This window comes from Arvicola amphibius, chromosome 14 (genome assembly GCF_903992535.2).
Source record: "Arvicola amphibius chromosome 14, mArvAmp1.2, whole genome shotgun sequence".
Lineage (NCBI taxonomy): Eukaryota > Metazoa > Chordata > Mammalia > Rodentia > Cricetidae > Arvicola > Arvicola amphibius.
Window position 1 is genome coordinate 42,964,456 of NC_052060.1, and position 19,746 is coordinate 42,984,201.

The 19,746-nt window shown below is 38.1% G+C and overlaps 1 protein-coding gene across 1 annotated transcript in view; it reads right to left on the minus strand.

The window, feature by feature from the left end:
* Bank1 (B cell scaffold protein with ankyrin repeats 1) overlaps positions 1-18,891 on the minus strand; it is a 224,171-nt gene extending 205,280 nt beyond the window's left edge. Inside the window, 1 exon segment of the mRNA XM_038311587.1 lies at positions 18,770-18,891. Within this exon segment, the coding sequence (XP_038167515.1) occupies positions 18,770-18,839 (70 nt within the window). The 5' untranslated portion in view covers positions 18,840-18,891.
* Between the last annotated feature and the right edge of the window lie 855 nt (positions 18,892-19,746).

Here is a 19,746-nt window from a genome sequence, read left to right on the forward strand (position 1 = left end):
AACATAAAATTTTAAACTTGAAAATCCATAAGCTAAAAAGCTTTAGGAGCCAATCCAAGGCCATGCCATGAGCAAACCATTAATCTCACATTCTCTAGTGTCAAACAGTACTTCAACTATCAAACCACAGTGCAAGAGATGTTACTATAAACTGAAAAAACCTTCAGTCCCTTTCATGGCTTTCCAGCAGCACAGGGTCATTTGCTGAGATTTTAAAAAGGGCAAATCTGCATGAACAACTCAACCCATATCTACAGTGTTATCTCTGAGCAAGAGAAAACTGTTGAAAGTCTCTTGCTTCTTTGATTTCCCTCATTCCCAATTCATCTGATTCTATTCAAAGCACCAGAGCACAGTATGATGAGAGTAATGAAAGAGAGAGAGAGAGAGAGAGAGAGAGAGAGAGAGAGAGAGAGAGAGAGAGAGAGAGGGACAGATGGGTAATCATGAATTCAGAACAGAGGACAAATCATTTTTCTTCCTTACTGAAATACTTTCATGAACTTAGCAGATTTAGCACACTAATGGATGCTTGTAAACTAAGCCCTTCATTGCCAACATGTAATCCCTTCCATGACCTGAAATTCCCCAAATACTGAAATTATATAAGCAAACTTTTCTACAGAACCTGTCCTAGAACAAGTTCTTGTAGACCAGGCTGGCTTCAAATTTCCAGAGATCCTTTTGCCTCTGCCTCTGTCTCCTGAGTGCTGGGATTAAAGGTGTGCACCACTACTGCCCAACCATATAAGCAAACTTTTTATTTTTGTTTTGATACTGAAGTCTTCCAAGAGTTTTGCTATGTGAAAATTGCTTGTATCCTATTATAAATACATTACTTATCAAGAATAAACCTTTAGCAAACCTGCAAAAAATTGATCCCCAATTAAATAAATTGGAGATTTAAGCAATATGGTGAAAACTGGGCAATGCCTTGGAAATTTACATACTAGAAAGCAAGTACATATGGAAACAAAGTGCGGATAGTCATCTATTCATTTAATGCAGTTAAATCCAGCAAATGAGACTCATCTCAATGTCTGTAATCTCATAGTCATTTTTTAATGTAAGAGAAGCAGCAAACTGGCAAAGTGTGTCTCCTCCCACCCACAGAATTTCCCTAACACCCATCTGGGGCTCATGTTCAGAGTAAACAAGACTTCTGGGTAACAGTTAATCTAAACAGTAGAACACTCTACAAAATCCTTTAAGTCTGGGATGGTTGTTGACAGCAACAACTTCAAGGTCACTTAAAGTACATTCTCTTCTAACAATGTGGAAAGATCCATATAAATCCTCTAGATTTAAAGACCCACTTTTGAACACTATTCAAGAACTGAATTTTCGAGGAGCAGGGCCCAGAAAATAATGGAAGCAAGCACATGAGCAATTCTATGTCCACTCAGGCGTAAGAATTGTTATAGATATTTTAATATAATATTTCTCATGTTAGGCTGGATGATATTAGCCATAGCTTTTATTTTTTATATAAATTGTATTTATTTTATATTTTGTGTGAGTGTTCTGCATATCTATCTTCAGAGCAGAAGAGGGCATTAGATCCTATTATAGATGGTTGTGAGCAACCATGTGGTTGCTGGGAATTGAACTCAGGACCTCTGGCAGAACAGCCAGTGCTCTTATACCTAGAACCATCTCTCCAGCCCAGCTCTTGATTTCTTAAATATTGTTGACAGAAAAGAAATCTTAGTCTTTCCAATGTGAAAAGGAGAAATCTAAACAGCCTCTACTATTTCTTAGGAGATTCAAAGCATGTAGTTAATTCAGTTTACCAAATTAATTTCTTACTCAAACTCTACCTTAATTCAATAATGGGATTTTGTCAAATGAAACCAAATCACCTATTTGCATATGATGCGATATTTGAAACTATCCACTTAAAATTCTAGATCAAATTCTCAAGTCAATAGTGTGTATTTATAGTGTTTATCAAAACTATAAAAGATAAGATAGATGGTAAGTTAGGGGAAGAAATTACAGTCCATATGTGAAAATAGAAAATAAATTTTAAATATTTTACTTTAGACTAACTTTTATGAAGATTTGTTTTTGCAGCTACAAATACCCACACTCCATGCATCACAGCAACAAGGTTACAAAGACAAGACCATGGTCACAAACTGTCTATTGGCATTAATAACTGACATGTGCATGTTCATACTATAGTAAGATCTATGTATACTTTTAATAAGAAAGTGAACTTCTAGGCAAAGAAATATTTTATAATAGGAAGAACCAGAAATAAATATTATAAATATGCATAATTTTCTTCTCACTATTATAACATACAAGATGTTGCCCATGAAACATGGAGGCTCCTTTGCATATAAAAGACTGAGTAACACTAAGAACATACAAAAATAAATGCTTTCAAGTCACTTATTGCTTGTTATGCCTTATTTTGTGAAATAGGCTCACTTTATGTAGCCCAAGATAGCAATCCTCCTGCATCCATCAACCTTAATTGTTAGGATTACAGACGTGTGCCATCAAGCAAAGATCAAATTTATCCTTAAATAATATTAATAATGCACTTTAGTTATTAAATGTTTTTATCCAAATAATTATATTTCAATACAGCATAAATAGATATTCAAATATAGTATTGAGTATTTTCAGAGGTATACATTTATATTTGAATTTATAGAAACAAGATTAAATTAGTATTTAAACTTTTACCAGCTAAACTTACATACAGTAATATAATTTACAATTATAATCAAAGTTAAAAATGATCAATAAACTAATAGTTATAGCTCACATATATAATTCCTGCACTCTGGAGGCTGAGCATAAAGGGTCTCCATGAGTTTGGAGTCATCCTGAGTTACACAGTAATTTATAGAAGCACCAGGGCTGAGACTCTATGTCAAAGAATATGAAAGAGCAAAATGTGTTCTCTCTCTCTCTCTCTGTCTCTCTCATACACACACACACACACACACACACACACACACACACACACACTAAGTAGGTAAAGTATATGCTGCTTTTTCAGAGAATCTGTCAGGTGTCAGTTCCCAGTGCCTTCATTCAGTGGCACCATCACCTATAACTCCAGCTCCAGGTCACACCCACTCTTTTGGGCTCTTTGGGTACCCACACATATTTAAGTGTAAACACATACATATATGTAAATAAAAATAAATATTTAAAAGAGTTACATATGTTCATCTGAAAATGTTATGAAACAATACAATCCTTCACACAGTCATATTTCGGGGTCTAATTTTCTTCCTCTCCTCCCTAGCCCTCACCAGCAGAACTCTAAGACTTCATGGTCCTTGTTTCTCATCTGGATTTTCGATCAAGTATTTGAAATACATCAGGGTAACATAATTATAAAAGGTACTGCAATGATAAAATATATTTATCCGTTACATTTCTATTTAATATTTTAATGATCATAAGGAAAGAATTTTCAGGTTTGAGAGAGAAAAGAATAAAAAACACAATTGTTGCCTTTAAAGGGCGGTATATATTATAAAAAAGAAATGGGTTAATATGCATTACTATGCCACCATAGTGCATTTAATGCCCCATAGAGACATATTACTAAGGGAAACAGGATTGGAGTCCAAAGCCTAGCATCAGTACTCAGGAGTCTGAGGCAGAGAGCGTACAAGCTTAAGGGAAACCTACGGTACACAGTGGGAACTCATCTCAAAACTGAAAGGAAGAAAAAACTCTGTGGCTGAGGAATATTCTCTACTTATTCAACCTACTGTTAGTGTAAAGGTTTCTTGAGAAAGAGTCCTCACATATCAAAAAAAAAAAAATGCTGAGTTGAACAATTGCCAAACCAAAAATATTTAAATTTTATAAATAGCATTTTTGGATAATATACTTTAACTTTGACATCTTGACATTTAAAAATTACCCTTAAATATATCATTAATTACTATGTAAATTAAAGATTAGAAACCATAGGCATAATAAGAAAATATGTATCTAACTATATAAATACGCATGCATATATGTATGTGTATACATACACATATAAACTCTTAAAATTCAAGGCAAGTGTTATCAATATCTATTTTGAGTGGATGACTGTGGTATACTGTATTATATTAATCACTCTATCCTATATGAGTATTACTTATATAATATAACCCCCCAGATTATATCATGTTATTTCATATATTATGGGCCAGCCAGACTAAAGGGTGACAGACTTTTATATTTATCTGGGCGTTAAAATAATATTAAGTACAGAAAGATCTTTTCTGAAATGACTCTAAGAGTGTCTTTGATCTGCTCTTTATATTTTGTCGAGGCTCATTCCTTCATTCTTTAGTTTTGTAACCAGATGAAATACAAACATCTGATGGTCAGGTAGTATCTGTTATTTACGCTCTCTCCATCCTCTTTGTGGATTCCACATCCATGGAGAGATTTTTTTTTTGATTCCTGTTGCTGCTACACAAACTTCCAAAACGTGAGTAGTAATACAAATTTATTATCTTAACAGTTGTTACAATTCAGGGTTTCCCTGGGCTAAAATTGGCAGCTGGAGGGATTAAGTTCTTTCTGGAGCCTTAGGAAAGAAGCCACAACTACACTTTCTGCCTTCTAGAAGGCATCACAAGTCACTCCTCGCGGGCCCAGCTTCCATCTTCAAGCCAGAGACATTTGTTCAACCCCTTCCTAGGCAGTCATTCCTTTGTCTCTTCCTCTTGTACTTCTGAGGACACTGTGATTACACTCGGCTGTTCTAGACAGTACATGAGGGTTCTCATTCTCAGAGTTATCAACTGGCGATCTTCCCTCCACCTGCAGCCTTTATCTCCCTTTCCCACATAGACATGTTCACAGAATCAGAAATTAGATTTGGGGGTTCTCTATCTAGAACACCATTAACTTGGGGGCTCTCTGTCTAGTACACCATCTGAACACTTCCTTCAACTATAGCTCCTTTGGTCCGTGCCCTCCAGCCTTGAATAAAACAGACACATGTGCAGGATGCTTGCTGCTGCTCCTCAGTGTTTGCAGGAAAACGCTGATTAAATAGCTTAAATGATCATTGTTTAGATTTCCCATTGAGTCAAAGCAAATGATACATTAGAAGGATTTTCTAAGAGTCAATTAGTAGGGGTTTGGAAATTCCTTTGAGGATGCCAAACATTAGGCAGATGCAAATTAGAAACAGTGGGTTTCCAAAGGACTCTTTATTGCTAACGTTTTACAGCATGTTTTAATCACATCTGTATTGCAGCTCTGATGATTTTAAATACCCCAATGGCCATCATTAAAAACATGTTTCTTTTTTCTAGCACTACACTATAGCTCTTTCTGTTACCTCATTCACTTACAAGCACTTGGAGAAAACAAAACTTTTTTTTAATCTTACAATAATCATTTGGAAGCTGTGTTTATTGGCTCTTGTAAAGAATGCCCCAGTGATAGTGTTCTTTTACTTAACAATATCATCTTGTACATCAAATAGTTTCCTATTATAACAAGTACTAATTACTAGAAAAAATTAAGAACTCCAGATGGGCAAAGTAACTTTCTGATATGGACATGGGTAAGTATTTGTGTGAACGAAATAAGTTTATTTCAGAGGCAAACTGATATTCAGGTCAAGGTCTTGGATTCAGGCTGTCCTGGATTCAAAGGCCAGCTCTAAAATGATAGTATGCAATGGCCTACTTCTATGACCTGAAGCAAATAATTAACCTAGCTGTACCTAGATTCAACCACTACAAAATCTCATAACCATAAGAATTAGAAGAGAGGGCTGGAGAGATGGCTCAGAGGTTAAGAGCACTGATTGTTCTTCCAGAGGTCCTGAGTTCAATTCCCAGCAACCACATGGTAGCTCACAACCATCTGTAATGAAATCTGGTGCCCTCTTCTGGCCTGCAGGCACACATGCAGACAGAACACTGTCAACTAACTAAATAAATCTTTTTAAAAAAAGAACTAGAAGAGATAAACCTCTAGAGTACTTACTTATTCTTGTGTCTCACATGTGTAGGCACTAACCCAAGATACATCTCAATCCCCTGGAGAAGGAAACTGGTTTTTGAACAACATTTGTGGATGAGGTACAAACTTCCAGAGACACAGTGATAGAGACTCACAGGAGGAGAAAGTCCATGCCCTTAGAGGTTGTCTCCAATCCTGGTCTCTACAGGAACCATCTCTAATCTAGAAGCTCTCCTGTGACTGCAAGAAGTCCAGCAGGACTAAAGGAAAGGGAAGCTAACACGTCCAGAACCTGTCTGCAGTCATGGTGCCCAACAGCATTTGGTTTTCCCTTTGTACACCTGAATGGTCTAAGAATGGTCATGATGCTTTTGGGAAAATGAATGTAACTGGTTACAAATATTAAGTTCAACTAGTCTCAGAAAGACAAATATCAAAAGTTTTCTCTTGTATGTGGTTCTGGATTTTAAATGAATACATAAAATCATGTATGTATATACGGCATCAAAATAGAAGTGAAACTAACTAAGGGAAGAAAGGGAACTCAGTGAAAGGGAAGGAAAAAGGCAAAGGTAAATGGGGTGATGTGGGGGGGATTGTTTAACAGGCAATATATACTTATATGAAAATGGTCTTATCACAGCAACACATATAAAGAATATATGTATATAATGAAAAATTTAAAGTTAAGTTCTATACATATACACATACATATACATATACTTAGATACATATGCTTAAAACCAATTGATGGGCATCTTTTTCTAGATTTTCCTCTTTCTTGGAGGGAAATCCACTTGTGGAAATCCAGAGTGCAGCTTACAGGATTTGGTTATTTCCTTCCACCGTGTGGGACCCAGGGATCAAATTCAGATCTTCAGAGGCTGAAACACCATCAGCCTTGGCTACAAGCCTTTCCACAGTTATCCTTCTCACAGGCTTTCTTCTTATTACAGAGAAAGTTTATGACTAAGAAGAAGAGGGCTGATTAATCCAGCTGGGGAAGGGGTCATGAGAACACTGAGAGCAGTGAAGTATGGCCCTCGGGGGACAGGGCTGGCAACTGCCTGTAGAAAGGAATGGTGGCTTTCTCAGAAGAGCAGCCATGCATCAGAAGTTATGTCCGGGCTTAGGAGAAAACACTCAGCTGTTTCTTGCACCTATTGACCAGTTCTCACCACTGAGTAGCTCAGACCCCTGCTAGCAAAGGGCCTTCAAGTCACTGGAGCTGTGGCCAAGATAAAATGAAACAGATCTGCTCACATTGCCCAACCATCACTTCTCTTAAAAATGGTGCATGATGGCCAGAACCCAACAGAAAAGATGACAAATAAAAATCCTCGAAGAATCAATTAAGCAATGTGTAAGCATTCACATGTAAGGCTGTAGTCTTTAGTCTACTTGCTCTCATCAATATCAATTCCAGAAATCTACTCAAAACCATGTTTGCTTCTGTAGCATTTTTCTTTTAAGATAAAATATGTCAATTCAACCACTAATATGAATCAAGTATCATCATGGACAAATAACGTAATCATCAGCATCTAATACCTCCTAGGAACCAGAGAGGTTTGAAACTTGAAAGGGGTTAAGGTCAGATAGTGGCAGAGTCAGCACTTGATTAAATGACAAATGTTTTCTGTGCTATTAAAAAGGATTTCATCATCTTTACATTAATGAATCATAATTTTATATGAAGGATGATTCATTCTTTTGTGAGATAAACTGTTGTGGATTTTCTGCTTTTGGATGATATTTCACCAAACAGCCACATAACTGTAATTATGAAGTACTTAAGCAAATTATTAATCATTAATTAATTGAAATATTAATTAGATTAAAGCTACAAAGTTGAACCTACTAAGATAGGCTGGGATTTAGCTCAATAGTATAGCATGTGAATACCATACATAAAGTTCTGGATTTTATCTACAAGACCAACACAATAAATACATCATGCAATTTAAAGTAAAAAAAATATTAAATTCAAGACCTGAACTATACAGACTATGGGTGCATCCTAACATATTTTGTGATTGTTTATTTTCTGTCATGCTCCTCCATAAATACAATAGAAAAAAGTAAAATGTGTAACATTCTAAATACTTGACTTCATTTGTTTTTCAACTCTACCCTTTCAGTCTATCTACCCTGGAATATATGGCTAATTGGTAAAAATTATGTTATATCAAATGACATACATATCTTATAAAAATAATTAAAATATTTTTTTTACCAGATTAAGTGTTAATTTACTACAGAGAAACAGCTTAAATCATCTGGGTATTAATGGCGCCATGTTTGTCTCTTGTTCTTGCTGTTTGTTTGTTTTTAGTTCTTTTCATAATCAAAGGAAGATTTCTGTATAAAGAAACAGTTTCAAAAAGATTAGACAAATGAGGAAATACAAGAATTCTAAGAATATTCAGAAATGTGGCACTCAAGTTGCCGCAAAAATAAGAGGCTCCGAAATAACTCCAACTCTATCCATTTTCATAAATGCAATTAGCTATGCTATGTCAATCACTAGCTAACCAGCCAGCGTCTGTTAATGTGGTTATCTCTATTGTACTGGTGCCAGAATCCACTGCCTCCTTTAAGGAGCATCCACTCTATTTATTTGAGATAATAAAAATTATTGTGGTATCAAGTTGCTTCTACATGGGCTGTTAAGTTAACCTACAAAACATAAAATGTACTATCTTCCTAAATTTATTGCAGTAATTAGTTGCCACTGTTTTAGGTAGGAAAAGACTACAACAGTAATTGACTTGAGCAGCTCTTAATGGCCCATGTATTCTCTTCAAACACGTTGTTTATTGATGAACATTTCTAACAAAGAAACAAGCTACACGTGGCCACTCTAATCAGATTGCCCTCAATTCCAGAATATTTTAGTGAGTGAAATCTCATTTTTAAATGATGATATGCTGCAGATATCACATGATTATGGACACCATGGCAGGTTTTTGCAGTTTAGTGTGAGAATTCTTGCAAAATCATTTGATGATTGGATTTAGGTACATGCATGCTATTTAAATAGACACAAAGCAAATCAAAACTGGCTTACAATTCACAATCCAGAAAGCCTTAGACAACAATGAGAACCCTAAGAGACAGACATGGATCTAATCTATATGGGAAGTATAAAAAGATAAGATCTCCTGAGTAAATTGGGAGCATGGGGATCACGGGAGAGGGGAGAAGAGGAGGGGAGCCACCTAGCTACCCCACCTAATCACATTCATATCAGTACACAGTACCAGGGAGGGATGGTGGAGAGGGAAAGCGAGAGGAAGAGATACAAAATGATCTTATACTCGGGTTACTTAGAATCCAAGAACTACAAAAAGACATACTCATGTCATGCACTAATTGAGAAAACGATTACAAGCACTCGTGAAATAACGAAACAGTACAAAAAAAATCAGGCATTTTGATGGATTTTGTGTTTTCCCATGTCAGAGCAGAAATGAAATGTATTCTAACTGGCAACTTCTCAACAGACTTGTTCTCAAAGATGAGGCAAAGGAGCTGGCCTGGTTTTCTTCTCATAATTATAATTCTTCCTGTTTATGTATATGTTACTCAAACAAGAAACTTGTTTTGGGGAGCCTTTTATATCTCTTTTGGTCTTCACAGATCTACTTTATGTTCTGTAGTTTTATACCCTATATGAAATAAATGACTGCAGATATCATCTAAACAATCCTGAATCTTTTTCTAGGACTCTATCAAAATTTGCTGTTACTTGAAACCCCAAATCATGAATACAATGGTTCCATGATACTTAAACTCTGAAACAACTATTACCACCCTGCTGTCTCAATATCCAGGGCACAGTAAGTAATACAGGATTGTCTCTTTTCTCCAAAAAGAAGAAGAGAAAATTTAACTACAATCTTTTTTTAAAATTGTGTCTAAGTATTAGTAAACAAGAAACTTCACATATTCACTATTTACTTTTCTACACAACGTTTCAGTGGCAGATCATGGGTTTTATTAAGTTCAATTTTAGTGAAGAGTTGAGTTATCTATGTTTGGAAAATTATTGTGCTCAACAGGGCAATAAAAATTAATCAGGAAAACATGAGAAAATATTTATATAAAGACCTCAGTCCTCAGTTACATGTGCACATGATACCTAAGTACTGAAGATGGGCCACCTGGAGACAGTCTTTTCAATAAAACAAACTTGATCACTATTCCAGGACCAAAGAAATATTTGTTATTTGCTAAGCATGTGCTGTGTATGCTGCAGAGAGTTTACATACATTGTTGCATTTGGTTGCAATGCTCCTATAAAATATGTGGTAACCATTTCAGATATAAAAGAATCACATTCTTAAAAAACCCGCCTTGTTCAGACAAGCATGTGCAGATCCCACACTTGAATCAACATAAATAAATACATACTTCACTATAATCATCCCAAACGTATGAATATAAATAGAGGACTTAATTAGCATTTAAAATGATTTCGTTTCTTTTTAATGTAAAGCAAAGCAGAAGGAGGGAAGGAGATTAATTTGATAAATTGCATGGTATGTTTATGTGAACCAATAAACTCAAAACATGATTTCAACATATAAGTAATATAAAATTAGTGGGAGACTGAACCTTTTTGTGTTGCCTTGACAGCTTTCGCTTAATATTTATGACATATTCCAACTTAAGAAAGGCACATTTCAAGTTCTTAATGGCTACAGGTGCAGTGACTGGTATTGAGCAACACAGCAGAGGTTTGTACCATGGGCAGGTACGCAATATATAAGGTTACATCATTCAGTCACAGGAGAACTGCAATATGATTCCTTTTGAGGGAATATAATTTTGTGCTCACTGTTTTTTTTTATAATTTCTTATTGTAGCATGTAACAAGATTTACCTAAACATAGAATCACTGACTTCACCAAAATGAGGTTTAAGGCAACATTATTTGCCTCTGGATCCAAACACAAGGAATAACCATGGGCAGATTTATTCAGAGTTGTAGCTTTTGATCAAGTGATCATGGTGGAAAAAGATGCAGTGAGGAGCTGACGCCTGTGAGCAGGTGAAATAGGAATGGCAGTGTGTAGAGTCTAACCTGGATTACCATAGAAAGTGCAGCTATGGACCAGTTTAACAGTGTGCCCAAGTAAGGTCCATGCCACAAAAATCTCTAAAGAAAAGAGAGGTCGAAAAGGAGGAAAAGGAGTTCCAGAACCATGGGAGAAAACAAAGGAGATGGAAAGACAACAGGGGAACAAGAATACTTAGACATATGAAAAATTCTATTCATCAGAATAGATTCTTCCTAGAATTGATGGAATTCTTTCTGCAAGTTTCCATGGGGAAGATTGTCACTGGCAGGGCCCCAGCAGTTTTGGAATACTGGAGGCACACTGATCTTAAAAAATACCACTTTTCTTTGATGTCAGACCTTTGGATTTATTGAGCTGGATATTGGAGTGATTATCACACTCAGTTACTGCTTGTGAGTGGATTAGTAGGAGTTGATCAAACAGTTTTCCATGGTTGTCATATTTCCGTTCAATCAGTCAAAGTAAATAAAAATTAACTGCAGGAAACTGTTCTCGGGACAGTGCAAGGCTTCCATAAGATGTTTTCCTCATGGCCATGCCTCGTACTAAAGTCATTTCCTGAACCTCCCCGTGTATTATAAAAGCAATCATCATTAGCCACTGCCATCTTCTCCTCCGCAGTTCATTCTTCAGCCCCCTCTTCCGTCTGCAGTGTGACATCACTGCCTGACTGCTTGCCGTGAGTCACAACTCGAGAGCTGTCATCTTAGACTTCATCTTTTTGCGCTAAGCCATATTGACACTAGTAGCTACCTCCTTTACCTTCCTTCTATTTTATCAGTGTGTAGATTTCCTGATAGATTTGCTTGTAAACAGCGTACTGGGATCATAACTCGCTCACACCCGTTGTCTTCTATCCACATCCCAGTCCTTCTGATTCTTTGTCCCTTCCCAATCTTTTTCCTTTCATGTCTTATAAAGATGGCCAGAGCTGCTGTGTGCTCATGATCGAGATGGCCATGTGATATCCTGATGAAACAATGGCTATATTCTTCCCCATCCTATAGACCTGCCTTTCCATCCCATCTTCTATAATACCCGCAGGTTTTGAAGTTGGTGATTTAGATATTCCATTTAGGGCTTTTTAAAAAAAAAAAAACTTTATTTCATGCGCACTGGTATAATGATGTCAGATTCTCTTGAATTGGAGCGACAGACAGCTGCAAGCTGCCATGTGGGTGCTGGGAATTGAACCCGGGTCCTCTGGAGGAGCAGTCAGTGCTCTTAACCACTGAGCCATCTCACCAGCCCCCCATTTAGGGCTTTTATTCTCAGCACTTTATCATGTTTTGAGCCTTGCTTTGACCACTACTCACCTACGTACCTCTCACCATCCAAATAAGTAAGTAAATAAATATATATATAAATAAATTCCAAACAGATCAAGAAACTCAACATAAAACTTGAAACTCTTAAATATTCAACAGAAAAAGTAGAGCATGCATCATAAGATACATGAAGTCGATCTCAACATATATAAATGGAACCTTTAGAATTAGGAGTTAAACTACATTTTTTCTCCTTTGAAGTTTATCTCTCTGGAGTATTTATCAATTATAAAATGTTGATATGCACAAGTATCATATTTACCCAATTTTTCTATCTTTACCTTAAACTACCTTTGTAATACCCATGATCTTAATATGACCAGCTACTCACCATCTCAACTCAAATATTATTCAAGCTTCAACCTTGAAGTCATATCTGTTGTCAGTTGGAATGAGTGACCCATGAACCTCTTGCTTTTCTATATCATGAGCCTTGTAATTTTCTTGCTATAGTTTTATTTTTTTGCATGAACAAAATACCCTGACCAAAGCAACTTGCCTGTGAAAAGAGACTCACTTCAGTTTATAACCTTGGGATAAAGTCCATCAATGTGGGAAAGTCACAGAGGGTACTTCAAACAGTCGCATCAGGAGCAGAGGGAAATGACTGATCTCTTGCTGGGGCTCAGCTAAATTCTCTACTCTTCTACAGTTGAGAACCTCATACCTAGGGTATGGGGCCACCCAGAATGGACAAGTTTTCCAACCCCAATTCACTCACAACAGTCTCCTACAGATAGTTCCCCAGGTCAACCCATTTTAGATGAGCCCTCAATGAGACTCTTCCCGGGTGATTCCAGGTGGTGTCAAATTGACATGGCTTCACCATTACAATTATTTGATTTTTCTTTCTGTTCATTTGTGTGACTTTTTGTGATTACAGTTTATTTGAAATGTTTCTCTCTGTAATTTCTCCCACTAAACCTCCCCATATATGCCTTTATGCTCTCTTTCAAATTCATGGCCTTTTTTGCACTGTTATTACATGTACATAAATATATATATACATAGATTTCTAAGTATAACCTGTTATATCAATATAATATTTCTTTTATTCATGTTTTCACGGATGGCTGTTTGGCACTAGATAACCAACCAGTGCATCTACAAAACACTCTTGTGCCTAAGGAAACACTATAGGAGAGGGAGAAGAAATACTGTAGGAAACAGTGTCAGGGCTTGGTATGAGATTCTGTCCCCTAGCAATGTCAAAACATATACCATAAGATCTCACCACCATCACAATTTTTATATCTCTTTCCTCACTTTATAAAAAAACTAATTAACTCCAAAGATTTAAAGCTATGTCCATTTAAACCCAAGAAAATGTGATCAATCAATTTTTTTTAAAACAATGCATAAATCTTACAGAGTCTTCTGGCCGTGACAGGAGAGTCAATAGTAGTAGCTTGAGTGCCTTAGGTTCACCCTTTCTGTGCTTCTTCACTGCCCCTAGAAGCATGGCAGCTTAGGGCTCAACAGTTTCATTTGAATGGCTTAAAAGGTACAGTGTATTCATACTAAATCATATGAATTGTTGTTCAAAGGAGATGCTAGTGTCCATGACCGAGGTCACATGATGTCCATTTCATGTGACTTTTAAAAGGATGTTGAAAGGAGGCCAAATTTTTCAAGCTTTCTTAACACTGTTCTATTCCTCTGGAAGTTAGTTATGAACATGGGATAAAAATGAATGAGAATGACTTTGAGAAAAGAACAAAGCTTTGTCTTCAGAGTGTATCAGACCATAAAGAGGAAAGAAGAGAAGAAAGATGGTGTGGAAGAAAAGAATGATGAAGAGAACATGGAAAGAAGGAAAAAGGGAGAGGAGGAGAGGAGGGCAGATGGAAGTCCTAGTCAGGAACAGTACTTTCTTTTAATTATTTATTTTTATTTAATGTGCATTGGTGTTTTGCCCACATGTATGTCTTTGTGAGGGTATCAGATCCCCTGGAACAAGAGTTACAGACAGTCATGAGCTGTTATGTGAATGCAGGCATTTGAACCCGGGTCCTCTGGAAGAGCAGACAGTGCTCTTAACCACCGAGCCCTCTCTCCAGCCCACAGGAACAATTCTTCTACTTTTTGGCTCAGAACACGCAGAATAAGAAAACAGAGCAAGGGAACTGCTAATATGCAAACAAACATGGCAGAGGAGCTTAAAAGAATGGAAGCTGTGATACACAGCACTAGAAGACATATCTTGTTCCAATACAGAAGATACACGTGAAGGTCAGGGAAGGCTAGAAGGCCTGAGGGATTACTAGTCATGACTGTGGAAGGTTTTTGGTTTTGGGTTTTTTGTAAGATTTTTCATATATGATGTTGGAACCAACAAAGGAGTTTCTGTGGTGTGAAAGTCTAAGGTGCTTATTGTTTTTCTCGAAGGGAAACAGCCAGTCCCATCTGGTATCTGATGTCTGCAGTAAAACACAGACATCGTTTTACGTATCGAGAAGTTAACTACATATGATGTCGAATAACAACATGTCTTTGAACAAGGATGCCTAGAAAATAATTTCCCTCCTTATTCTTATTTCACAGTTATTTAAATCACTGTAAGACTTTTCCAGTCTAACAAATAACAAATGCAACTCAAAGACTTAGGCAACAACGAGATAAACTGTTAACATATTTAACTCTTATTTGGCCAGAATGGCACTTCTTACTTCTAATTCTCTCTCTCTCTCTCTCTCTCTCTCTCTCTCTCTCTCTCTCTCTCTCTCTCTCTCTCTCTCTAGTTTTACACTTACACTGTCTCTGTGCATGTGCCATGGTTGATGTATGTGAAGATCAGAGGATAACTTGCTGGAGTCCATTCTCTCCTTCCATTCTTCCACTATGTGGGCTCTCAATAGCAAACTCAGGCCATCAGGTTTGCTGGCACGTGTCTTCACCCACTGAGCCACCCCTGCCCTCCTGACGCACATGCCATGCTCCTTACTTACTTTAAATTTGATTTTTTTTTTAAAGATAGGAACTCACTGTGAAGCCCTGGCATCAATGCGTAGACTAGTCTAGCCCCGAACTCAAACTGATGTGCCTGTCTCTGTCTCTCTTGTGTTCTCGATTAAACGGCACGCGCCACCATGCCTGGCATAGATTGAAAACTTCTTAAACCAGCAGTAAATATTTTGAGAAAGCAGCTTATTCCTCTATAAATAATTCAAAATATTTGAGGAATTAAAATACTGTACAGTTTTTGACACTTACATTTACCTAGATGGTGTCTTAGTAGAACTGGTACTCCCTGAGAAGGGAAAGGAGATTGTGCACTCACTGTGACCTATTAAATTCCTTTCATGTTTTAGTTCTGTGAAAACTGCTTCAGTTTCATACTCTTTACATCCATGTGCCCTTGGTTTTTTCACTGTGGATTACTCTAACCACATCATTTCCCCACAGATGTGGCAGTATCTCACACAGGAAGCCATACCTTCTAATTTTTCCAGTTCTCAAATTGCTTAGTCATTAAGTTGGCTTCCAAACAAGACAAAAAGGCTTCCAACATAAATGTTATCTTTTTTTTTGTTTCTCTGTTTGTGTAGCCCAGGCTGGCTTCTTACCTTGCCTACCATTAGCTGGTATTAACAGACTGTACCATGAAACCCAGGAAGAACTTTCTTAAATATGTAAATACAAGGCTATTGAACAATGATCTAAGGATTAAAATAACATCTATGGCACCCTAAACAGGACTTTGCCTATATTTTCTCTTTTAATTCTCAAAAAAACCCCACAACCCTTCCAAATATGTGTTACTGTTTCCCAAGATTTTTTTTTATAACAACTGAAAGAGATTGGTGATGATCACAGGAGGGAAGTGATGAATCTGGAAGCAGGCCTGAGAGAGCCTGCATCTGGAGGCCCCCGAGGTGGGCAGTGCACACTAAAGTATGTGCAGTAGAAAATTCCTTCTGCTCATCCAGTACCCCATGACATGCTGATGCTTAGGCCTGACTCTCCAGTAATTACTCGTTACTGAATAACTTCATGTTTAAGTAAAAACTGTCTAAAGGGGTTTCCTTCTTTATTTCTCAGCAGAAGTGACCTAGTCAGAACATGCGGATACTCTAGAGAAAGCAAGCTTGGCCAAGCACCAAAGTAGAATCAGGGGTTTGCTTAGTAGGGGAGATCCAGATCGTAGTTGCAGGAAAAGCTGCAAATCCTCTGGATTTCGAGGGAGAGATGTAGGAAACCTCGCTTGATAAAAGCTGCGGCTAAGCACTGACCACATGACAGGTGGGGAGACACATGGCTTCTAATCTTTAATATTTTCTGTTTTCCACAACAAATAATACCAACTAAAACTTTTTAAAGTATTGGACAAATAATTTGGACTTCAATGAATAGCTCCTAAAGAAAGTAGCTATTAAAAAAAAAAACCTTTTAAAAAACATTAGCTTCAGAATGAAACAGAGGAAGGGTCCCCCTTCTGACACTGTTAAACCATAGCTAGTTAAACACAAATCGAAAGACACATTCTAAATCCAGTTCCCATCATTTGTACATTGTGTGTACTCTGCTTTAGCACTGGGTATTAAACCTTGCCATCCGCCACTGAAGGACTGGGTGGATACTTAATGGTGAACAGGGCTCTGATGTCAGGATGCAGTCATCACAGCACATGTCTTCATGGGGTCAAAACATGGTTACCACTTTGCACTTATTGCTCCACGACACATGGTGGCTCATGCACTGATGACTGGATGACTTCCTGGTAGTTACTTCTTGTGTGACCATGGGAAGCATCCCTCTGAAGAGCAGCTTTTCCTCAGAAAGGAAGTTGTTGAATGAATTAAGCCCACATACCACACTAAGCTAATGTCAACTCCATGGTATGAAAAACCTCACCACTTAATAAACAAGAGAAGAAGGAAAGGGGCCCTGTGTGACCCTCCTTCTGGGAAACGGGAAATCTCAGTCACCAAGGGTAGTTGCAAATTCATGGTTACATGGGTTAATATCCATGGGTCACAAAATGAAAGCCATAGGCATGAATATGAAAGTGAGCTTACGGGGAGGAAGTGTGATGGGATGTTGGGGAGGTGGACGGCGAGACTGGTCTGTGTGTATTGTGTACATTTCCAAAACTGTATAATGACAAACTTGCTAATAAAAAAAAAACTGGATTTCTTAAAAGACTACGTGCACAATTGGAGTAGGACTGGGCTAATGTCAAAATACTACTGGGGAATTTTCACATCCATAAGGGAGTAAGTGAAGCAAGCGCTAAATATTGTATTGAGAAAGAGCAAAGAGGCGAGAAAAATGACACGGGGGAGCAAGAAGGCTCCACAGGACATAGAAGGTGCACCACGTCAGCCTGTTGCTCAGAATCAACCTGAATATCAGTGAAACAAATGGCTTCGAACTCAATGGTTAAACCAAAATTACAAAAGTGGTCACGTGCTCAGGGTCCAGAAGAGTGATGGTTTCTGTGTCACAGACCCCAGGCTACAGAGTGCTGAAGAACGTCAGTGTCTAGCATGTAAAATGACACGGTGTCCCCCCACCACTAGCTCTAACTCATCTCAGGCCATTGGCCACTATTTTAAATACATTTCCCATTTTAACTGAAAATCAGCTGTCCACATTGATTAAAAGTATATTATACCCTAAAGCAACTGAAGCAAAAAAAAAAAAAAAAAAAGATACTACCTAAAAAAAAAAAAAAGTTACAAGTAATTTAATCCTCCTTAGTACATAAAAAGAATTTCAGGCTGTATTTTCTTGCTGCATATCTCCTCAGGAACATTTCCTATAACATGGAAATGCTCATGAAATTTCTTTTCCAAAGCTAACAGTTTTTAAGGCTGATTATAGGACTCACAAATGCGTTTGAAAATAAAACCAAAAGGAACTCAAAGCAACCACCTTAACGTTCATTTGAAAGTAGAAACTCACTGACATACTCAGCCAAAGTGACCCCTTTCCCTTTTCTCAGTTAGGAGCTCATGGCTCCAGGGAGGCACAGATTAGCATGAGGCAGGTGAAATGGCGAGGGTGTAACAGAGGAGGCGTTTTGCTCCATTCATATACATTTCAGATGAGACCTAGCCTTAAGGCCATGTGCAAAATGATTTTAGAAATGTCTGGACACTGCCTGGAGCACTCGGGAAAGTTCTAGCTCCTCAGAAGTTGTGCAGGCAGGTGCTGGAAGCTGCTAGAATAGGAAGTACACACGCCACCCGCTGTGTTTCCCACTCCCATCCCTCAAAGCAGCTGCTTGGTAGAGACGTGCCTTCCGATGTGGGGGAAACAGAGACTCTGGGTTTAAAGATACCCTGATCTTGGTGGCTCCAGGACAAACTGTACTGGTGGCCCTTGATTTCAGCAGGGGCCAAAGTTCATCTTGAACCCTCCACCCACAGCCCTGGCAAACGCAAGACCACCCACCTGGAGGCGAGGGGCCAGCTGTGAGAAGGTCCTGGCTGCTGCCCCTAGTGCCAGAAGCCACATGAAGCATTGCTGGTGGTTGGAGCCAGAGGCCTGGGAACTGCAGCAGCAGGGTCCCTGCCTGCAACTTCCCCTGCAGACCTTGAGCTCTGCTGGGCTGTGGCCCTGCAGCTTGCTTCCCACCCTGGGTACTGTGGCCCGAGGTTTCCGGAAATGTAGCCCCGGCGCTCAGGCCACAACGCTACAGGATGGCTTCGCTGGGGGAAGTGAAACTGCTTATGGCTTGATGTTACATGGGTTTCAGAGAGTTCTTTTACATTCTTATCATATGCCCTCTTCCAGTCTGCCTTTAGACTCAGGTGACCTGCAGCTCACCTTCCTTCTCCCATTCTGGCTTTCCCTGCTACATTCTGGGTTGCTCCTTCTTCCTGTAAGAAAGGGACACCAGAAGTATACCTCTAGAAAGGAAACTGTTTGACTGAGGGATAGATACAGATAGAGGAACAGATAGAGGAACAGAGATGTAGGAACAGAAACGTAAAGGTATGTAACTTGTAATATTTCACATTATCCAAACCAGGCTAAGTCCACATGCTGTGGACTGATTGATTTTCATTCCCATATAAAAAATGTTTCCTATTTCTGCTCTAATTTAGAAATGGGCCAGGTCAAAAAGAAATGACAGAGCTATCTAAACAAACTATGCCCTTCTCCTCAAACATGAATTGTGATTGTGTTCTTGCTTGATTTAAAGACTGAGAATTTTACCAAAAGAGTTACCCCAGACCCTAACAATGAACATCAAAACACACTAAACAAAAATTTTACCAAAGTTGGAGAAAATTTGACTATCAGTTTGAAAGTGTGGTGGTGATACACGTTTCCCACGCTCCTCTTTTCCTTCTTCAGAAAGAACCAGAAAGTCCAACTCAGAATCCCTCTTCTACAGTATTTTTGCAACACTTTATCTATTAAGT